The sequence below is a fragment of the Trichinella spiralis genome (genome assembly GCF_000181795.1).
Source record: "Trichinella spiralis strain ISS 195 chromosome Unknown Scfld6, whole genome shotgun sequence".
Taxonomy (NCBI): domain Eukaryota; kingdom Metazoa; phylum Nematoda; class Enoplea; order Trichinellida; family Trichinellidae; genus Trichinella; species Trichinella spiralis.
In genome coordinates, this window is record NW_003526945.1 from 4,825,140 (window position 1) to 4,843,178 (window position 18,039).

An 18,039-nucleotide genomic window follows, 5' to 3' on the forward strand; every position below is an offset into this window, starting at 1 on the left:
TCCTTGACTGAATACGATCAGAAATAAGAATTAGTCAAAATAATAAATATGTAAATGCAATTTTAATCCAATGTGGGGTTGTTTCTATTTGTAAATGTGACAAGCGAATACTAAATATTTTATTAATTTTCTGAAGAAATCATCGAATACGTGTTACTGAAAATGAATATACCCATAGTTTACGTAAAAGTGTAGTTCGTGATCAACCATGCAATAAATAAGTCGCTCGAATTTAGTGGAAACATGCTTTTAGTGTTTTTGATTTCGAACCAAATCTGTGCACAGAGATATTGTTTCATCCTCAGTTGTTAGTCTGATTATGTTCATTCCATTTCGAACTAATTATTATCAAAACAAATACTATATTTAAGGCTGATTTTGTTATGTGGAATTCAAGGAGTGCTGAGAACGAGAATAAATCAAAATAGCCGCAGGTTTGGTATCAATGAGAAGCTTATGTAATGATACGAATCATGAACAGCATTGTAATCCATGAAATGATTACGTTTCAAACAGAGCAAATATTTGCTAAGCATACGTTAAGACAATTAGGTGTTAATCGACAATTAAGAGCAATATCCTTAGAAATGACTTTCAGTTGATGATTATAAAGTAATAAATTAATAGAAAGTCTGTACATTGAATGAATAATTCTCAATTTAGCTAGGTCTGAAACAACTTTTGACAACTTAATGGAAATGGGCTGAAAATGACGGAAAATTGGTTTCCTGAAAACTAAAATATATTGCACAAGGATGCGTATTTTGACATATTATAGCACTAGAATGCCAAGAATGGTTCATTAGCTGAATCTCACAAACTCCAGTTCAGTTTAAAGAAAGTTAACGATAGGCAACTTTTCTGTGTATTAAGATAGACAAACTGTCAACTTTAAAAGCAAATTTTCCACAAGAATTATATTGTGCTCAATCAGACTTTGCACAATTCTCTAATCTATCCATATATAACCATAGCCAAAAAAAGATTTCAAAATTGAGAAAAAAACATTTTTCACCCAAAACGCGAAAACAGCAAAGTCCATAGCCCAAGAAATTTCGAAATTTTCATAAAACCTATTTTTCTCCAAAAATAGTGTGAAGATGTATGAAAAAATTAGAAAACAACAATGTACTTGGTCACACGTTGCCCGATTGTGTATTTCTCGAGATATAGTAAAAAAACTGATACTGAAAATGTAATATTAATAGTGATGAAAGGAAAAGAAATAAAATATAAAAGTTGAAAAAATATTATTAGAAAATGATTTTGTTAAAGTTTATCACGAAATCCACAATATTTTGAGCAAAAACAGGTTCTTGTTTAAAAAACATTTGTTCCTGAATTTTGTTTACAAATTACAGCATCCAAAAAATTTCAAATTTTTGTTAACGCTATTTCCTTGACTGAATACGATCAGAAATAAGAATTAGTCAAAATAATAATATGTAAATGCAATTTTAATCCAATGTGGGGTTGTTTCTATTTGTAAATGTGACAAGTCCGAACTGAATATTTCATCAATTTTCTGAAAAAATTATCGATTACCTGTTACTGAAGATGTATATGAAGTTAGTTTACGCGAAACTGTATTTGGTAATGAACCATGCAATTATTAAATCGTTTGAATTTAGTGGAAACATGCTTTTAGTGTTTTTGAACTTATAAGTTCTCGACAAAAATGTTCTACACATAGGAGAAGCATTGCTTTTATTGTACAGAAAATATAAATCTTCCTAGTAGTTGGCAAAACATGCACATATAAAGATTTATGGGAGTTGTTCTTTGATACTGTGGTACATTTGGAAGAACTGATTGTTCTGCTCTGCGTGTAGACGAACACTGCAGTTTTGCACATGTCCTTTGTGTTTTGTGTGCATACTTATTCTCTTGCATACTCCCTTGTGGTCGTGCGCTAACCATATGGCTTACACCCTGAATCCGGATGTCAGGTAACTGCGACCGAAATTCTGAATCTGATGTTAGTGGTGCTTTTCGGTGTGACTGTAGCAAGCTGAGGACAACATGGCGACGAAATCCAGCTGAATGAGTGGTCTATTCTCGATATAATAATGAATATGCCAAGCAGCCATGGTCGCCAATTTTCGCAAAAACAACCAAGTCTCTAGCCCACGAAATTTTGAATTTTCGAAAAAACATTTTTTCCTCTAAAAATTAAAGAAATTGATTTATATCGATAAGAGATTAGTAGCGAACTACTACAAACTTATCCGCACCGTTCCTGATTGCGTACAATGCTTCACATTTTTTTGCCTGATAAATAATAATGTTATAAGGGTAAGCACTGCAGCCATACAGCATTCAGACTTTGTAGCGAAGGCGAATCAGCTTACCTTTCATAAACATAGCAGGATGGTGACCAAAGTATGGTACTATTGATTTGTCTATGCCAGGTTTCTCATGAAGCATACTATACTGGACAGATGTGATGAAACAACTACTTTCCAGGACACAGAATTCACAGATTTTCATATTTATGTGTGCTATAAAACCCAAAGAGGTTGGTCAGAAATAGCTGAGAGTACAAAATTTTATTAAAAATATAACTAAAAATAGATATTCAAATCATTTTAATTCTTGAAAATTATTTTCATCCACATCTTGAAAATGTGATATAAGAAATTCAAAGTAGAATGACCAATACTTGCAAATATTAAAACATCTTACATCTATCCCATTTATAATCGACAAACTATTATACTTATAAGCTTTGTAAAAAATTATTCAATAATTGCTTTTTAAGTCTTCGTATTTTGGATTGAAAAAATCACTTTTAAAAACGGAAAAAATACATTTCGCAGAAAATATACAATAAAACAATTAATTATAAATGATTTTAATATAAATACACCCCTTGAAAACAATCGGAAAAAATCTAGATTGATATTAAACATTTAAGTCGATGCAAATTCTTTTAAACTATTTACTGAACATTTTTTACGTTCATTTTGGAATTTTACATTTTCCATTTGTAATAAACTCAGTAAAAAAAATAACCTTTCCTTCTCCAAGAATAATTAATGATTCATAAACAATGACAACATTAATTATGTTATAAACTATGTAAACCATCTTCAGTTTGCGCTTATCAATGTTACAATTAATCATTTTGTAAATACGAAAAAGAAGTAATACGAAGTAACAAGCTGTTTTCCGGTGGAAGAAATAATCTTTAACAACGATAAGCCCATAACGTGTAATTGCTTAAACTGAAGTTCACTTCATGAATATTGCTCAGGCCACAGCAAATAACGTTAAGCAAGCAAGCAAGCGTGTCATTTTTCATAGGACAACTTTTTCGTGAAAATTGAAAAGCATAATTTTGAAAACCAATGCGTTAAACAACCTCGCCTCGTTGCACAAAGCTTCAATGTTTAATTTCATATTATTTTGGAAAGCTTATTCTCAGCGTGACAAAAAAAATATAAATTAATATGGGCAGTCACGTTAAATGTGAAAACAAATGACATTATTCATTTATATTGCACTGCTATTATAAAATTTCATAATATATTTACTTAATGCGATTATTCGATAACTTTCAAGATGAAATTTCAAGAATTATAAAACAGTAATATTTTATTATGCTCAACGGTTTCATTTACTGGTAAATAAGCATCCTTTCTATGAAATCTTTTGCATCAAAATTTTCTGATCTTTTGATCAAATTCAATATGTCACTTTAACATGTTGTGTGAAGCTGCAGCAAGAATTATCCAGTACATTTTAAATAAACAGACTCCAAAAATAGTTAAATGACTATCATATAACACAAGCAAACTGCCTATGCGGAACTTTCTTAAAACTCAACGACGATATGTAATTCTAAAGCCAGTAAAATACTTGTCTTACTTATTTCTATTTATTTATCATTTATCACAATCTGGTAAAACAAAATTGCTAACATAACTGCTAATTATTGGGAGTTATTCATTAATATTCACTATTCCTCACAATTCATAATTATAATAAAGGAAATGGCCTTACCTTTTTAAAAATGTAACGAATAAGAAAAATGTTTCTTTGAAGATGTTGACAATATTATGCAAGTTTTATGCTTTCTTTGTTGCTTGCTATCTAATTTGCAATAACATCGTATCTTTGGTCGAATAAAAAATTTGCTAAAACGCACTGAAACACATGCAGTAATTGTAGAGTAAAAAATGTAAATTTATATCAAATATGTAAACTCATAGGGATTTTAGATGAATTTCATTTCTGAATCGCGAGTATCTAACTTAATTCTTTAAGGAAGAAATTTTGAATTTCAGGGATACTGTATTACCTACAAAAGAATATGCAGGAGCAATTGATATTAGAATTGACATTTCTTGCTCGTAAAAATTGAAAAGCAATAAAATAAACTTTTATGCCTAATTTTAAAATTTTTTTCAATATATTATTACCATTTGTTTTCCTTACTCATTCATAGTCCCAACTGATAGATAGCATCCGAATGAACAAGCTATCATGAATTGTGATGACAAGATTGGAAATGCTTAACAAATCTCTCTAATCGATTTAATTCAACTACCTGAAACACAGATTTTCAAAAATATCATAACTGTAGTTTTACTGTTTTAGATACGTTTAAAAGGTTTGTAATTTTTCGTTGAAATTGCTATAAGTTATCCTTATATTTTTTTCTAAAAAATTCCAATAAATTTTAATGCACCGTCTTTTGATACAAGAAAATACATTTTCTGAACAGCATTTAATTAATTTTGTCTCTTAATTAATATTCACTGTTGGTCAGTGTTTATATCATTATTCATGTATATTAGGTTTCTATTTCGACAATGAAAATTTGTCGTCTGTTCACATTTATATTTTGTGCATATATGTTGTCACTAGCCATTATAAATATATTAAGTCAACTCTCATAATTCAAATAATTCTGTATTACAGAAGTTATTTTATATTTACTATCAATATTTCTTTTAAAAAATAATGATTCCATTTTACGTATGTACAGTATGTTACTCAAACCTTTAAATTTAAAACCTGCACTCCGTTTTTTAATTTATACAAGTTACTTTTAAAGCTCACGAGAAAACTCAGTCATTTCATTGCTGTTTTGTTTGCTGTGTGGCGGCTCATGCCGATGCTTTGTAATAATCTTCATTTTCCGGATGTGATAGATAACAAGTGGCAGATACTTCAGCGTCTCGGTGCGGGCGGTTTCGGAACCGTATACGAAGTTTCAGAAGTGGGTGATGAAGAAAGTCGTTACGCTGCAAAGGTAAAAAAGTATATATTTCTAGCTGATAACGTATCCATAAATTATATAACAATTAACCAAAATGTGTGTTCATTGTATTATGAATAATATGAAATCACGTTTTGAATGAAATTAAATTATACATTATTTTTGCATTTTCCAAATGCAATGTACTGAAAATTGATGAAATTTTAAATCTCACATGATTGTACTTAAAATTTTGTATCAGACCAATGTTCCTTGTCCAACATTTTTTTAAATTACAGGTTCAGATGGGAAGTGAGGGCAAAAAAGTGATGCGGACAGAAGTTAAAATTTTGTCTGCACTTCAGGGCAAAAGCTCACGTATCTGTCAGCTAATTGCTTGCGGAAGCGACAACGATGTCAACTATATTATTATGAATCTCACTGGAGAAAACTTGAAAGATTACAAAAATTCTTTTCGTGGCAAACACCTGCCTCCTGTGGATGCACTCAAGATTAGTATTCAATGCATTGAAGTGATCAGAGAAGTACATGAAGCAGGCTTTATCCACAGAGATATAAAGCCCGAAAATTTTGCAGTTGAATTCACAGGAAGCGCTGATAAAATTTACCTTCTCGATTTTGGTATTGCGAGGCAGTACCGTTTCAAAGACGGTTCACTGCGTCCAGCGCGTAAGGCTCCACTCTTTTATGGAACCCCGGAATACGCATCACCGAATGCCTTTGATGAAAAGGAACTTGGCCGGCATGATGACCTGATATCGTGGTTTTACATGGTCGTTGAATTCTACGGGGGTTTCCTGCCATGGAAACGTTATAAGAATAATATGAAGCTTTGCGGTCAAATCAAGAGAAAGAACTTCAGATCAACAAAGTGGTTAAAGAATTTGCCTAAAGAATTTACTGAAATATATGAAACCGTTAGTAAAATGAATTATGAAGAAGAACCAAAGTACAACCTGTTTATTGGAAAGCTGAAAATGATTCTGAAGCGAGATCATGGTATAAACTACTGAATCAATTTACAATTTTTAAATTATTTGCATGCTACACCATTTTTTTATGTAATGATTAAAGAGTACTCATTTATGAACAGTTATCTTCATGTCATACCTTCTTTCAATCAATAATATTACTTCATTATATCACATATTATTTATAGTGATGATAACGTTCCATCAGTACATTCTGATTTTTCAAAATTTCCTTATGCTTTTCTTTCCCCGTTTAAAATTGTATTTATTTCATTCGCTTAATAGAAGCAATAGAGCAATTAACAAAAGACTGAATATTTTAACTGGAAAAATGTTTTCATAAATTTCCCAGTATTTACTTATTACCATACTGCTCACATCGTTCAATGTTATTCTAAAATAACATTCATCGCTAGCTTCGAGTGATGGTTTTTCGTTAAATCTTATATACCTGCTTCTATCTAATCTCAGCCCGATCTTGCAATAGACTAAATAATAAAAAAATCTCTTCAAAATTTCAGCAGATTTTCTTGTGCACCGCTCACCAGAGCTGCTGATATTTATGCTTTATCCATACAATAAAATAATGTTAACTATTAAACAAAAGAAATAAAAATTCTGAAATATTCTATCTATAAAAATATACTCATCCGATTGAACTGTAAAACTTGTATCAAAGTAAACCTCAATCGACTCTATTTCAATAATATTAGCTGAAACTGCAAAAATTAATAAGAAAATAATTTCAAAAGCACAGTATTCATTACAAATTTTGATCTACAAATTATACTGAAGCATGCTGTAACTTACTTTACAAACTAAATTTGACACAGCAACTTGACAATCATCGTCGGGCAGAATGATGCACTAAAAACGCTGGATTTCCCTTTTCCTAAAAAGCCAACTGTTTTGCTAACAATCTGTCAATGCAATGCAAACTTACATGTGCACAACATTGATTATAAAGAAGACGTATTAGAAATTTTTATCAAGTTTATAAGAAAACAGCAGAAAGATTAATATAGCTCGTAAAATGTTGCATAATTCCATTCATTCGTGTCCAGATTGTACTGCGCAGAAACCATTTATGTACACAAGCAGCGTTTATTTGAAAATAAAATACCCACAGTTCTATTTTTGTGAATCAATTAATTATTTAATAAATATAAGAATCTTATAATTATCATAATTATAAGCAGTTACTATAATAATATTACATACCTGGATACATATACTTTTATGGTTAAAAAGATTTCATTAGAAAAAATATACAGAACTACTCCACTAGTAGGCAGCATCGCATGCCCAACTCTAAGTGATTTTAAGGTGAAGATGTGTAACCGAGTCCACAACCACGTCGAGTGTGCGTTGATAGTCGAGCCATTTCATACTGTTTACTTAAGTTATTAAAAATTTCTTCCTGCTTTCTACCAGAAGACGCATCTTCTGTGTTGCTAGTGCCAGGTTCCTTTTCTTTCCCATTACCATCTTTCATGCCAATCAGTTTACGAAACTTCTCCACGGATTTTTTATCCTCACATGTTGATAAAGCTTCTTCCCAATGCTTTTTAGCCTTAATTCACAAAGTTATTCATGGAAAACATGAAAATGACAAGGGCATCAAAATTTTTATAAAACACTTCTTTCTACGTTCATGCAGTTCAAAAAGGCAATCGGTGCTCTAACTGTAATGTCAACTCACCGTGCTGTTATTTCCTTTCCAGAGTAATTTTCTTTCATTCACTTTTTTCATCAACTTTTCGGATATACTCTGCCTGATCAGCGCATCACTGCTGCATTCACTTCGTGATCGTTGTTTCTCATTTCCACAGAGATGGTGTTCATCACATTCACGTCCTAATCAGCAAATATTACACATTATTTGCTGGAGAAAATTGAACGATTAAGGAAAAATTATAAAATAACTATTATCAAATTGAAATGCATGCAAAGAATTTTTTATTTTTAAATTTCGTAATTTTAATATTCAATATCATTGGAATTGTAAGACAAATGCCTATTTACGATGCTGATATTCACGTGCAAAAGTGCGATGTCGGTTGCGAGAAGAATCATCGCCACGTTCAGGTATTCTGAAAATAAAAATCATACGCAATGAACTTCAGTTATCTTTCTATCCTTTCTACCTTCGACGGGCCAAACCGCAAATTCGTGATTGTGAATAATTTCTGTAGCGGTACTGCGTTCGATCAGGAGGACTGCGAGAACGACGTGAACGATGCAATACACGTCCACTATCACGGCGTTCCTTGCTTCGGCTTTCTCTGCTTCCATAGTCATCTCGGCATTTTCTTTCATCTTTCTGCTTTTGTTGCGTCGGATTTGCTTGCCTAAAAACATAAAACACAAAAATAAAAACGATAATAAAACAGTTATAAAATTCACGTCGAAATTCTACAATACAAAGCAAGTAACAAAGAAAAATTATTGATTTAACAATATTATATTAAAATAAAAAATTTTTCACTCTTTATTTAAAATAAAAATGTTTGCAAAATTGTCTTTAAGTTATAACAGCAATAAAGCAGTAAACAACTTACTTGGCTTTATCGTTTATATCAATCTTTATACTTTCCTCATCTTCAGAGTTGCTTAATGATGAATCATAACTGCAAAGTCGATTAGACTAAATCAATCAAATCATTCAGATTGTAATTTAGCATTTCATTAGATACATACAGACATCAGCAACACAGTAAAACACAGTTCGTTTTCAGCCTAAAAAAAGACATTTAGCCGGAAATAATATTTACAGCATTTAAACAGTCACATCTATATAGGAAAGCCATGCTGCTTGAAAATCCACCTGCAAAAAAATCATGTTAGGCATAACATATAATAATAGATTTGCTTAAGCTTCTCAATTATAATTAATTTTCAGTAACTTATTCAATGCAAACAGAACAAAGTCAAGTTTTCAAGAAACTTTAAAATTGAAAGTAAACACTGTCAAACCAGAAAAAATACAACACTTAATAAATAAATAAATACAAATAAATCATACAGTAAAAAGAAATTTTCATTTTTATAAAATAATCCAGTTAGAAGCATCAAAATAATTTGCTGCAATCTTAAGAACTTTATCTAATATTTGATATAATTAAACAACAAACATATGTAAAAAGTTACACAGCTTAAAAGTTATTTTAAAAAGAACATTTACACTCTTTTAATTACATTCAACAGCGCCCGTAAACAATGCAAAGCAAGATCAACTTGAATAAACAGATCAGTTTAATAATTGCTTAAGTAGAGCTTTCGATATATCATCTTTTCATTACTTTTCGTTTGTAAAAAATAGATATATTTTCAGCAGCAATGAAACAGCACAAGTGTATATAAATAATAAAAAAAATAAAGCAAATCAAATCAGGTGAATATAAATTAAATAAACTGCAATAACATTGAAGAAATAATTCGATATTAAAAACTACAAAAAATACAGTAGATAAATGTTAATCAAGTTCTTAAATCCCACACAGTGATTAATGTAAGGGGAAAATTTACATTACATTTTGTAAAATTCAGTTATGCTCATAAATTTTGTTGAATTCTAATTGAATACTTAAGGTTCTGGAATATTTAGGTTTCATTCTCAAATTAGACTGAAAAAAATTGCACTTCAATCAGATATTTTCTATGCGTCTGCAGTACCAAAATTTGAAACACTTTACTTTCTTTTATTTTTGCCTGAATAATTTAAAATTATAGGACAAATTATATATAAATATTTATTTATTTATTTAATACGTTCATTTAATTCAATTACAATATCCTACAACTCTGTCTAATCCAACTTTTTATCAGTAATTTATTAACGGCTGCCATTAATAGAATTGTTGCCAGCAGTACAAACTTGAGTAAAGCCTAACTGTCAATAAATATGTACTGTAAATGAGAGAATATACCAATTTGAAGCGTGTACAAAAAGTTGCTACTGTGACGAGCGTGTTGGAATTTTATATTGTATTTGTAATTGTGACCAATAAATAGATCCACCGCATTAGCTTTTCTGATCATTACGCTCGAGAAACAGCTTTCTGTTTACCTTACTTTGAGCGACGTCTCCTAATTTTAATTAAATTGACTTATCGTAAGTCCATTGTTGATCGGCGCAACCTAGTTATTCCGTCGAAGGTAGAATTGAATTTTCCACCGAAATCAGTACAGTCACCATTAACTTGATAATCGACGATTATCAACGTCGAATTGTTGATAACAAGGCTGTTTATTGTAGATTTAAAATTTTTAAGTTAGGTGACTGACATTTAATTAGGTAAATAAATATTAAAGTGAATACAGTAAGGAATTTAACTAAATTTAAAATTTCATTTCAGAACAACTGGTTTGAATTAAGTTAAGCTTATATATTGAAATTTTATTTAAAATCGTTTCTGTTATTTTAAAGTGCATTTTCTTTATTAATTTTTATTCATATACACAGTATCAAAAATAGAACCATTTGCTTTATTCAGAAACGAAATAACTCGTGAAAATTGCAAGCAGCTATAGTGGTCGAAATTTCAGTATCAAAGCAAGCCGAAAGTAGCAATCAGCATGTCAACTATGCAATCAAAGTTTGTTTTCAATTCGTTGTAATTTAATCTTTAATTCTTAAAATTATCTAGTAATATTTTTGATATGTATAATGCTATGAATATGGGATATAATTAAGTTTTCTGTTTAACTATCGCAGTTCATTGAGAGAAGGATTTTTGTTTTGTAAATTCCAAAAGTAAATCTACAAGAAACTTTATTGTATTAAATCATTAAATGAGTTTTTGTGAAATAGTGATTTGCATTTTCATATTAATTTTTATTTCAAACAATTTTAGAATTTTAATATGTAGGTGTTCACTTTTATTAATCTAAAGTGTTATTTAGAGTGGAAATGAATCGTGTGGTTTCAACTAAACGCAAGAAAGAAGTTTATTACATGTGCTACAGATGCGCAATTTCATTAAAGAGTCAGGATGATCTTCTTTTGCATAACAGACTAATGCATGGCGATCCAAAACGTACTTATAATCAGTGTGAATTGTGTGGTCGTTACTTGTTAACGAAGAACCGTCTGGCTGACCACAAGAAAAAGATGCACAACGACAGAATAGTCTCGGCTTTGCTAACAGAGCTGTATTCCTTAATGCAGGAGAAAGGGGTGTTCGATATCTCAAAACCTGTAGGATTTTTATTATTTATTATTTTATCACGCTTTTGAAATGAAGTTTTTTACTGACGCGCATATTTTCGTTAAATATGTTGTGACACTTTGAAAATAAGTTTATTTTTAATTAGTAATTTTGAATTTAGCTGTTTTCCATTAATGGTTATAGGAGCAAAGTTAAACTATCGAAAATAGTTGAGTACTTTAGTGTTTTTAATTGTTAATATAATGCATTATTTGTCTACTATCTTAAATATGAAAAGTTATAAATGGAATTGTTGTTGTTTCCACTTATAATGTTTGTAACTTGTTTCAACATGTTTTCAGAAAACTGAAAATTTTAGATCTTTTTAAATGATCATTGTTATGTGATATATTCCATTCATTGAATCATTTGATAATTCTAGGTTGTACAGTATGCAAATTACAGTATGAATAATGCAGGATCAAATTTAACATCGATCCGGATTATTAGTTGCTTACTTTAATATTTAAATGCTAATTTGACTAGATTTTATATAATAGATGTAAGTGCATGTTGATTGATATTATATTGTGCAGTTATTCTATATGCGTATTTATGTCTTTTCAAATCAATTAAGGATAATGTTTTCTTCAGAACGTGATTTTTCCTTCGTTTATATATAGGTTTTGTAAGTTAATGTATTTTTAAATATATTTTACAGGGAACTGATTACAGTTCGCTGAGCTGGGAAGAAAATGCTAAAATAAGAGCTACTTCAAATGCAGGAAAGAATTCAGCGAAGTATGTATCATCAGATCGAATGGCTGCAATTGAAGAAACTATCTACCACACAATTGAAAAATGCAGCGCAATGAGTAGGCGTGAATCTGCTGGATCTTACTCAGAAAGTACCAGTAATATAAGTAATTCTGGATGGAGGCTCAGCTAGCCTCCAAACAGAGAATATTTGTCTTCTGTTTTACTTGAATAAGTGTTGCGTAAACGTGAATATGTTTGTAGGATCGAAGAAAGATAAGGTGAATCCAGAAGTATTATATAAATCAGTGCAGGCGATGTCATCTGTGATAAATGATGTTCTGCATGATTCATCAACATGTTTGTCATCAGACAAATCAGTTAAAGAAGGAAGGAACCGGTCAAGGAGTGGTAGTGGTTCTGTGAATTCACGACCATCACTCACCGTTGGAAGGGTGAGAAGGAAGAAGGAGAAACAACTGAAGAGGTCGAATAAATCATCTAGACAAAGAAAGAGGAAAGCTCAGCGTGAATATGGTAGCAAGATGAAGGAGAAGAAATTTAAAGTGAGCTTTTTTGGTGATCCGTCAGCATTAAATCCAATGCTGGAGTGGGGTCCAGAATGGGAGAATTCTGCAAGACGATTGCCAAAAATTACATCTCAGCCACCACCAGCAGATAATGTGCAGCAGCTTTTAGTCACATCGTTTGATAAATGTCCAGTATGTGAAAAAGAACACAACGCTCTTGAGGAAATGTTTCAACATCTTGTATTTGAACATAACGGCAAATTTTCAAAATTGATTCGCTGTGTACGCATTTCTGAACGAACAAAAAATGTAGCTGAATTTAACGGTGCTTACTGCCTTACATGCCAGAAGGATTTCCCTAATGAGGAAGATTATTTATATCACATCGCGGTAGAACATTCGCAGCAGCTTCTTGGTCCATCGTCATGCGGTGACGTGACTGTTACAGCAATTTTGAGCGGATTGGATCCATCTGACAACAAGCTAAAAAAGTATACAGTTGAATTTATCAGCAAAAAACAGCCGTCAGAGGATACAAATGGAGAAAACTGACCAACAATTGTCAACTGACCGTGTAATCAATTGTTCTCACACTCATAGTAATTGAAATTGGAAATGGATTCTCCTACAGCTGAAATAATTCTTAATATCACTATAAAAGTGCACATTTTAGTACAGTGCAGTGATTTCTGAACGATGTTTATTATTCGGGGAATTACAATTTCTTAACAGTATTGTTTTTCTGGTTTTGCACTGCCCTAATTGTCAAGCAGACGGATTTGATGGTGTTTGTGACTTCACATTTGTATCATATGTATTAAAGTAGTGTATGATAAAGCAAATTAATAATTGTTTGAAGCCTTAAACAATGAAGCATGCCTATAATCAGAAGGGACTATTTAACGTAACGCAATCGAAAGCAACTAATCAAACACATCCATACCTAAACTGACATATAGAGGGCGCAGTAATCGTGGATGAAATGCTATTACCAAATAAGCCAATGAGAGTACTTTCACCTACTTTTCAGTATTATCGTGCTCATTAGAGAGGTTCGGTCATGATTTCCAAATAAAAATACTTAACAGTGCAACATTAAAATAAGAACCAGTAAAATGTAATGCATGGGAATTATAAGTCGATAAAATTTATTTCAACAATGACAGCGAACCAACAGACAGCAAAACATACAAAGCAGAAGAGAAAGTTACATCAGAGAAAATGAAAGTTAACTATCATCGAAACGTTTAATAAAAAACTGAAAATCACAAAGACAATAATAAATATCAAGAGAGCTAGTTTCATTTTAGTGAAAATTCAAATGCCTGAAATACGCTGAACATGATTTTCAGCATTTTAGATTTCAGAATTTCAAAACAAAAATCCTTTCCCCTACAAAACGTGCTAAGCGGCATTAGCAAAAATTCACTATCAGCGCTTCCAGCAATTTAAATATTCTCCTATTTGATAAAGTATTCATAAAATATTCTTCAACATAACTAAACAGAATTGTGATCAGCAGTATTTCATTGAACAAAAAAAGCATACTATGTTTCTTTAATACCGTACTCAATTTTCATTAATATCATACTCAAACATTATACTCAGGGTTTAGGCAATCCATATTCGATGGGCAAAATATACAATTCAATTTATTTTAAACTTGATGAATGAGAATTATTTTCAAAATAAATGATACTACACAAAATATCAGTCACGTAGTAACCACGTAACAAACGAAACTTCAAAGTATTCAAACATTAATGAAAAGAAAATTCAACAGCAAACTTTCATAGGAAATAAATTGAAATGCCAAATGCAATCGTCCCTAAAAGCACTGAAAAAATATGACTAAAAAACAACAATTGAAAAACATTATTTTATAAAGTAAATTAATAATAACGATGATAATAATCATCACTACAAGCATGTTGCTGCTGCTACGCATTACATTAACTACTATTCCACTTCTTATTATTTCTTTTGAATACATAGCACGAACGCAACATAAAACTGACATCAGACAAACGATAGTAGAAACCGACACCAGGTAGGCACTCGGGAATAAGCGAAAAGCGCTGACCTGTAAACGAGCAGGGAAAATTGACGAATAGAAAGCGCACGTGTTTATTTTTAAAAGTTGTAAAGCTTCATGCTGCAAATTTTATACAATTCATACTATAAAAAATGTGATAAACGCAGCATACTCTTTCTTTTTTCATCATAAACAAACTTATGCAATAGTAACACTATTTCCAGGGGACTGCCTTCATGAACACGGGGAATGAAGAAATTTCGTTCTGACGCGCTATTGAAGCGTGAAATCAGATTCAAATAAAACTACTTATCATGAGCTCAAGCAAGGCAACCAAGCGTGAAAACCTCACAAAAACAACATCTAGAAACAAATTAACAGAGTCGAAACTAACAACAAGCAACAAATAACTAAAAAACAACCACTATTATACCATTCATATTATGTCACCTTATTGCTTGTTTTACAATTAAGAAAGCTAAAATTAAAAGTGCCAAAAGAGACGCAGCCGCTCTAACTGCAAATTCAGACGAAATGCATGTAAGAATGTCATCATCATCAGGACAAATATAACAAACAATGCAACGTTTGGAAGAACCGATTTGCGAAGATTAAAAAATTTGACTACAAATGAAAAACACTCCTTACATATAACGTTACAAAAACTGGACATTAAGTAAACATGTGTAGCATATCGAGCCTTTTGAGAAAGCATGATTTGATATGAGCAAGAGAGATGCAAAAAAAATTCAAAATAATTCTCTCGTTTAAAAATTAACAGTTGAATGCAAACCAAAACAATTTACCCAGGAATTTGATTCAGTTAATGAGATTCAAAAACACACTACAATAAATATTACTGTGAATTTGCAGTACAATCGTATTTTTTAAATGTCTAATAATAACCTTTGGAAAATGAAAATAATTAGAATTTTTTAATAATTAATAAATAAATTCATCGCTAAATAATCAGAAAAATATCCACCACTGAATAACAATTAACAAAATTAAAAAAAATAACTTTAATATGTTATTAAAATCAATTAACTTAAAAAATTATTTTGAATTGCTGAACATTCTCCTCGATCGGTCATTTTTCAGTTATCTTAGGGTTTAGTTCAATCCAAGAAAATCAATACATTTCTTATTTTCACTGAGATTTCGACTACCGTACTTTCTCACGGCCAAGTGTATATTACATACATTACATATTATATTACATACATGTTACTTAATGTTATGTGAATAAATTGAAAATTAATTAAAATTTTAAATTAATTAACGGTTTCATAAAACAAAAGCATAATAATTTTTTACATAAATAAATAACATGAAGATTTGAAATGAACATAATCATAAAATATTTAAATGCACAATTCACTATGAAATTAAACTTTAAAAATATATGAAAGTAACTAGTTGTATAAATGCTATTTATTTTCAAAAATTAAAAAAGCACCGAATATATAAAATAAAATCTTGACCCCTGTCACCTCATTTTTAATATATTTACGGTAATGCCCTTTGCCGTTTACAGTAATTAGCTCTTGTTTATCATTTGGCTTGCCGTGGGCAGCGTTGATAGGTGGTTTTCATATACGTTGATCTATTTCAGATTGTTCTGTATATTATATCACTGCATGTTATTTTTTAATACTTTAAATGTTTTAAATATATTTTAGATCAAAACTTTTACTTACCTGCGATTTCTGCTGGTTGAAATGAAGATTTTTTCTCCTTACTTTTTTAGGCTTGAGAATTTGCGAAGTAACTTCTCAAAAGAATTATGAAGCCTGTAGTCGCATTCATTATCTCATTGGAACTGTGCTTGGCATGCAGCAGCTCTTCTGATCAAAACGAATTGATTCCTGAACTGAAGAACAAATGCTATTTGGGCCATGTAATAAACCGCTATATGAACGGTTCAATTTGCTATTTAACAGTTGTGGCCATTGTTTTTTTCGTTGTGTTTCTGAAAAATTTAATGGACGTCGTAATGATTTTTACTGCAAATAATAATACTGATGTAAAAGGGCGTAGTAATGCCGCTGTGGAAAGTGCTAGTATAGCGAACACTGAAAAGCAGAATGCGGTTGTAGTATGTATGGGTAAGCATAAATTGATTCAGTTTTTGTCTTTGCTAACTTGCTATTGCACCCTGGCTTCCTGAAAATACTAAACGCATTCGATATTAGCGTCACATCTTCAATTGCTGACTGAAAGTATTAAGTATTCCTATTGATGTGGTTAAAAATCATATAACTTTCTCAGTGTAATTATTTAGTTGAAATTGCAGTAAACAATTGTTTCTTTGAATAGTTGAACAAGAATTTTACACGATGATTTTCTTGCAGACTACAACTCATGAAAGACCAAGAAGATCAACGCAGAAAAAAACGACGTTAGAAGGTCATCTGAAAAGAAATCGTATTTCTATATTTCTATAATCGTAACAAAAAGTTTATTTGAAATACATTCTTAATTATTATTATACTTATATTCTGCGTTGCTGATTGTATTAAAATATGAAATAAGTTTTATAATGTTTCAATGTACTGGTTCGAAGAATAAGAAAAATTTATACTTTAGAGCGAACCTAGGTGATTCATGTCACTAATGGAAAGCGCATAAAGGGCAATAATATACTCAGCTGTAAATTCAATAGACCATATCCCAAACAGAAAACTGGAAATATATGCATTCTTACTATAAACGTTTTCAAAAGTATCCAGAGCTAATTAAAAATTAACCACATTTCAGTAATAATACGATTAAATAAAAATGATTTTATCAAAAAAAATTTATGAATGCTTCATGAAACAATTTTTACAACGCTAACAGTGAAGCTCAATATAACGGAAAAGTTTTCATTTTTGCAAGTCCACGTTTTAACTGTTATACGCAAAGTTTTCAATTTTCATAAAATTCAGATACGATTTGTTACAGTCATGGGAACGATTCGCTCTGCCATCTCTGTTTTACTTACTTCACCAATATAGAATGCATAAATAAAAAATACTTAGACAGATTATATAATTAAATTTTACTTATTTATTTACAATAACCGTCTTTCGGTTTATGGGCTTATGGGTCACAATACACTCCAAAGCGGTTGATTTTCAAGCGTGAAGCAGAATACAAGTATATCGTAGTGTGTGGTTCCATCTAGAAAACTTCCTCAACATATTTCTACATTATCAAACAGTAATTCTTATAGCACAATACATAATTTTAAACTTGAGCGCGTTATTTCCTAATAATTTCTGCAATTGCAGTTGGTCACGTTCACGCAAATGCTTGTCTTTCCATCGTCATTGGGATATGCTGTGTACAACTGAAATTATAATGGAAAGCCTTTATGCCAATATGT

General features: G+C 30.8%; 5 protein-coding genes across 5 annotated transcripts; 3 read left to right on the top strand and 2 right to left on the bottom strand.

Annotated features, from left to right (window-relative positions):
- Positions 1–1,426: 1,426 nt before the first annotated feature.
- On the bottom strand, positions 1,427–2,490 carry Tsp_08841 (hypothetical protein). Its single transcript, XM_003374066.1, has 4 exons — positions 2,352–2,490; positions 2,116–2,165; positions 1,751–2,052; positions 1,427–1,505 (listed from the first exon to the last, which is right to left on the bottom strand). The coding sequence occupies exons 1-4, from the start codon at positions 2,488–2,490 to the stop codon at positions 1,427–1,429; spliced, it is 570 nt and encodes a 189-aa protein (XP_003374114.1).
- Positions 2,491–4,968: 2,478 nt separating this feature from the next.
- Tsp_08842 (Tau-tubulin kinase 1) lies at positions 4,969–6,240 on the top strand. Its single transcript, XM_003374067.1, has 3 exons — positions 4,969–4,992; positions 5,063–5,260; positions 5,506–6,240. The coding sequence occupies exons 1-3, from the start codon at positions 4,969–4,971 to the stop codon at positions 6,238–6,240; spliced, it is 957 nt and encodes a 318-aa protein (XP_003374115.1).
- Positions 6,241–7,519: 1,279 nt separating this feature from the next.
- Positions 7,520–9,008, bottom strand: Tsp_08843 (putative arginine/serine-rich coiled-coil protein 2). The gene is made up of 6 exons (XM_003374068.1): positions 8,973–9,008; positions 8,760–8,845; positions 8,346–8,549; positions 8,224–8,291; positions 7,901–8,055; positions 7,520–7,771 (listed from the first exon to the last, which is right to left on the bottom strand). Exons 1-6 carry the CDS (start codon positions 9,006–9,008, stop codon positions 7,520–7,522), a joined length of 801 nt encoding a protein of 266 aa, XP_003374116.1.
- A 2,102-nt stretch (positions 9,009–11,110) lies between these two features.
- On the top strand, positions 11,111–13,186 carry Tsp_08844 (zinc finger protein). Its single transcript, XM_003374069.1, has 3 exons — positions 11,111–11,398; positions 12,070–12,271; positions 12,369–13,186. The coding sequence occupies exons 1-3, from the start codon at positions 11,111–11,113 to the stop codon at positions 13,184–13,186; spliced, it is 1,308 nt and encodes a 435-aa protein (XP_003374117.1).
- A 3,269-nt stretch (positions 13,187–16,455) lies between these two features.
- On the top strand, positions 16,456–18,015 carry Tsp_08845 (conserved hypothetical protein). The gene is made up of 2 exons (XM_003374070.1): positions 16,456–16,777; positions 17,945–18,015. Exons 1-2 carry the CDS (start codon positions 16,456–16,458, stop codon positions 18,013–18,015), a joined length of 393 nt encoding a protein of 130 aa, XP_003374118.1.
- The last annotated feature ends 24 nt before the right edge of the window (positions 18,016–18,039 follow it).

Bases quoted from the DNA above. Each gene is read 5' to 3' on its own strand.
- Tsp_08841 (XM_003374066.1), bottom strand. From the start codon at position 2,490: ATGAAAATCTGTGAATTCTGTGTCCTGGAAAGTAGTTGTTTCATCACA. The intron at 2,166-2,351 runs GTAAGCTGATTC...TTTAATTTTTAG, and splicing joins TCCTGCTATGTTTATGAAAG to AGGAAAAAATGTTTTTTCGA. The intron at 2,053-2,115 runs GTTGTTTTTGCG...TATCGAGAATAG, and splicing joins TTTCGTGGGCTAGAGACTTG to ACCACTCATTCAGCTGGATT.
- Tsp_08842 (XM_003374067.1), top strand. From the start codon at position 4,969: ATGATTCCATTTTACGTATGTACA. The intron at 4,993-5,062 runs GTATGTTACTCA...TTACTTTTAAAG, and splicing joins TTCCATTTTACGTATGTACA to CTCACGAGAAAACTCAGTCA. The intron at 5,261-5,505 runs GTAAAAAAGTAT...TTTAAATTACAG, and splicing joins AAAGTCGTTACGCTGCAAAG to GTTCAGATGGGAAGTGAGGG.
- Tsp_08843 (XM_003374068.1), bottom strand. From the start codon at position 9,008: ATGGCTTTCCTATATAGATGTGACTGTTTAAATGCT. The intron at 8,550-8,759 runs GTAAGTTGTTTA...TTATGTTTTTAG, and splicing joins GATATAAACGATAAAGCCAA to GCAAGCAAATCCGACGCAAC. The intron at 7,772-7,900 runs GTGAGTTGACAT...TTGTGAATTAAG, and splicing joins GGAAAGGAAATAACAGCACG to GCTAAAAAGCATTGGGAAGA.
- Tsp_08844 (XM_003374069.1), top strand. From the start codon at position 11,111: ATGAATCGTGTGGTTTCAACTAAACGCAAGAAAGAAGTTTATTACATG. The intron at 11,399-12,069 runs GTAGGATTTTTA...TATATTTTACAG, and splicing joins TGTTCGATATCTCAAAACCT to GGAACTGATTACAGTTCGCT. The intron at 12,272-12,368 runs GTAATTCTGGAT...ATATGTTTGTAG, and splicing joins AGAAAGTACCAGTAATATAA to GATCGAAGAAAGATAAGGTG.
- Tsp_08845 (XM_003374070.1), top strand. From the start codon at position 16,456: ATGAAGCCTGTAGTCGCATTCATTATCTCATTGGAACTGTGCTTGGCA. The intron at 16,778-17,944 runs GTAAGCATAAAT...CTGCAATTGCAG, and splicing joins TGCGGTTGTAGTATGTATGG to TTGGTCACGTTCACGCAAAT.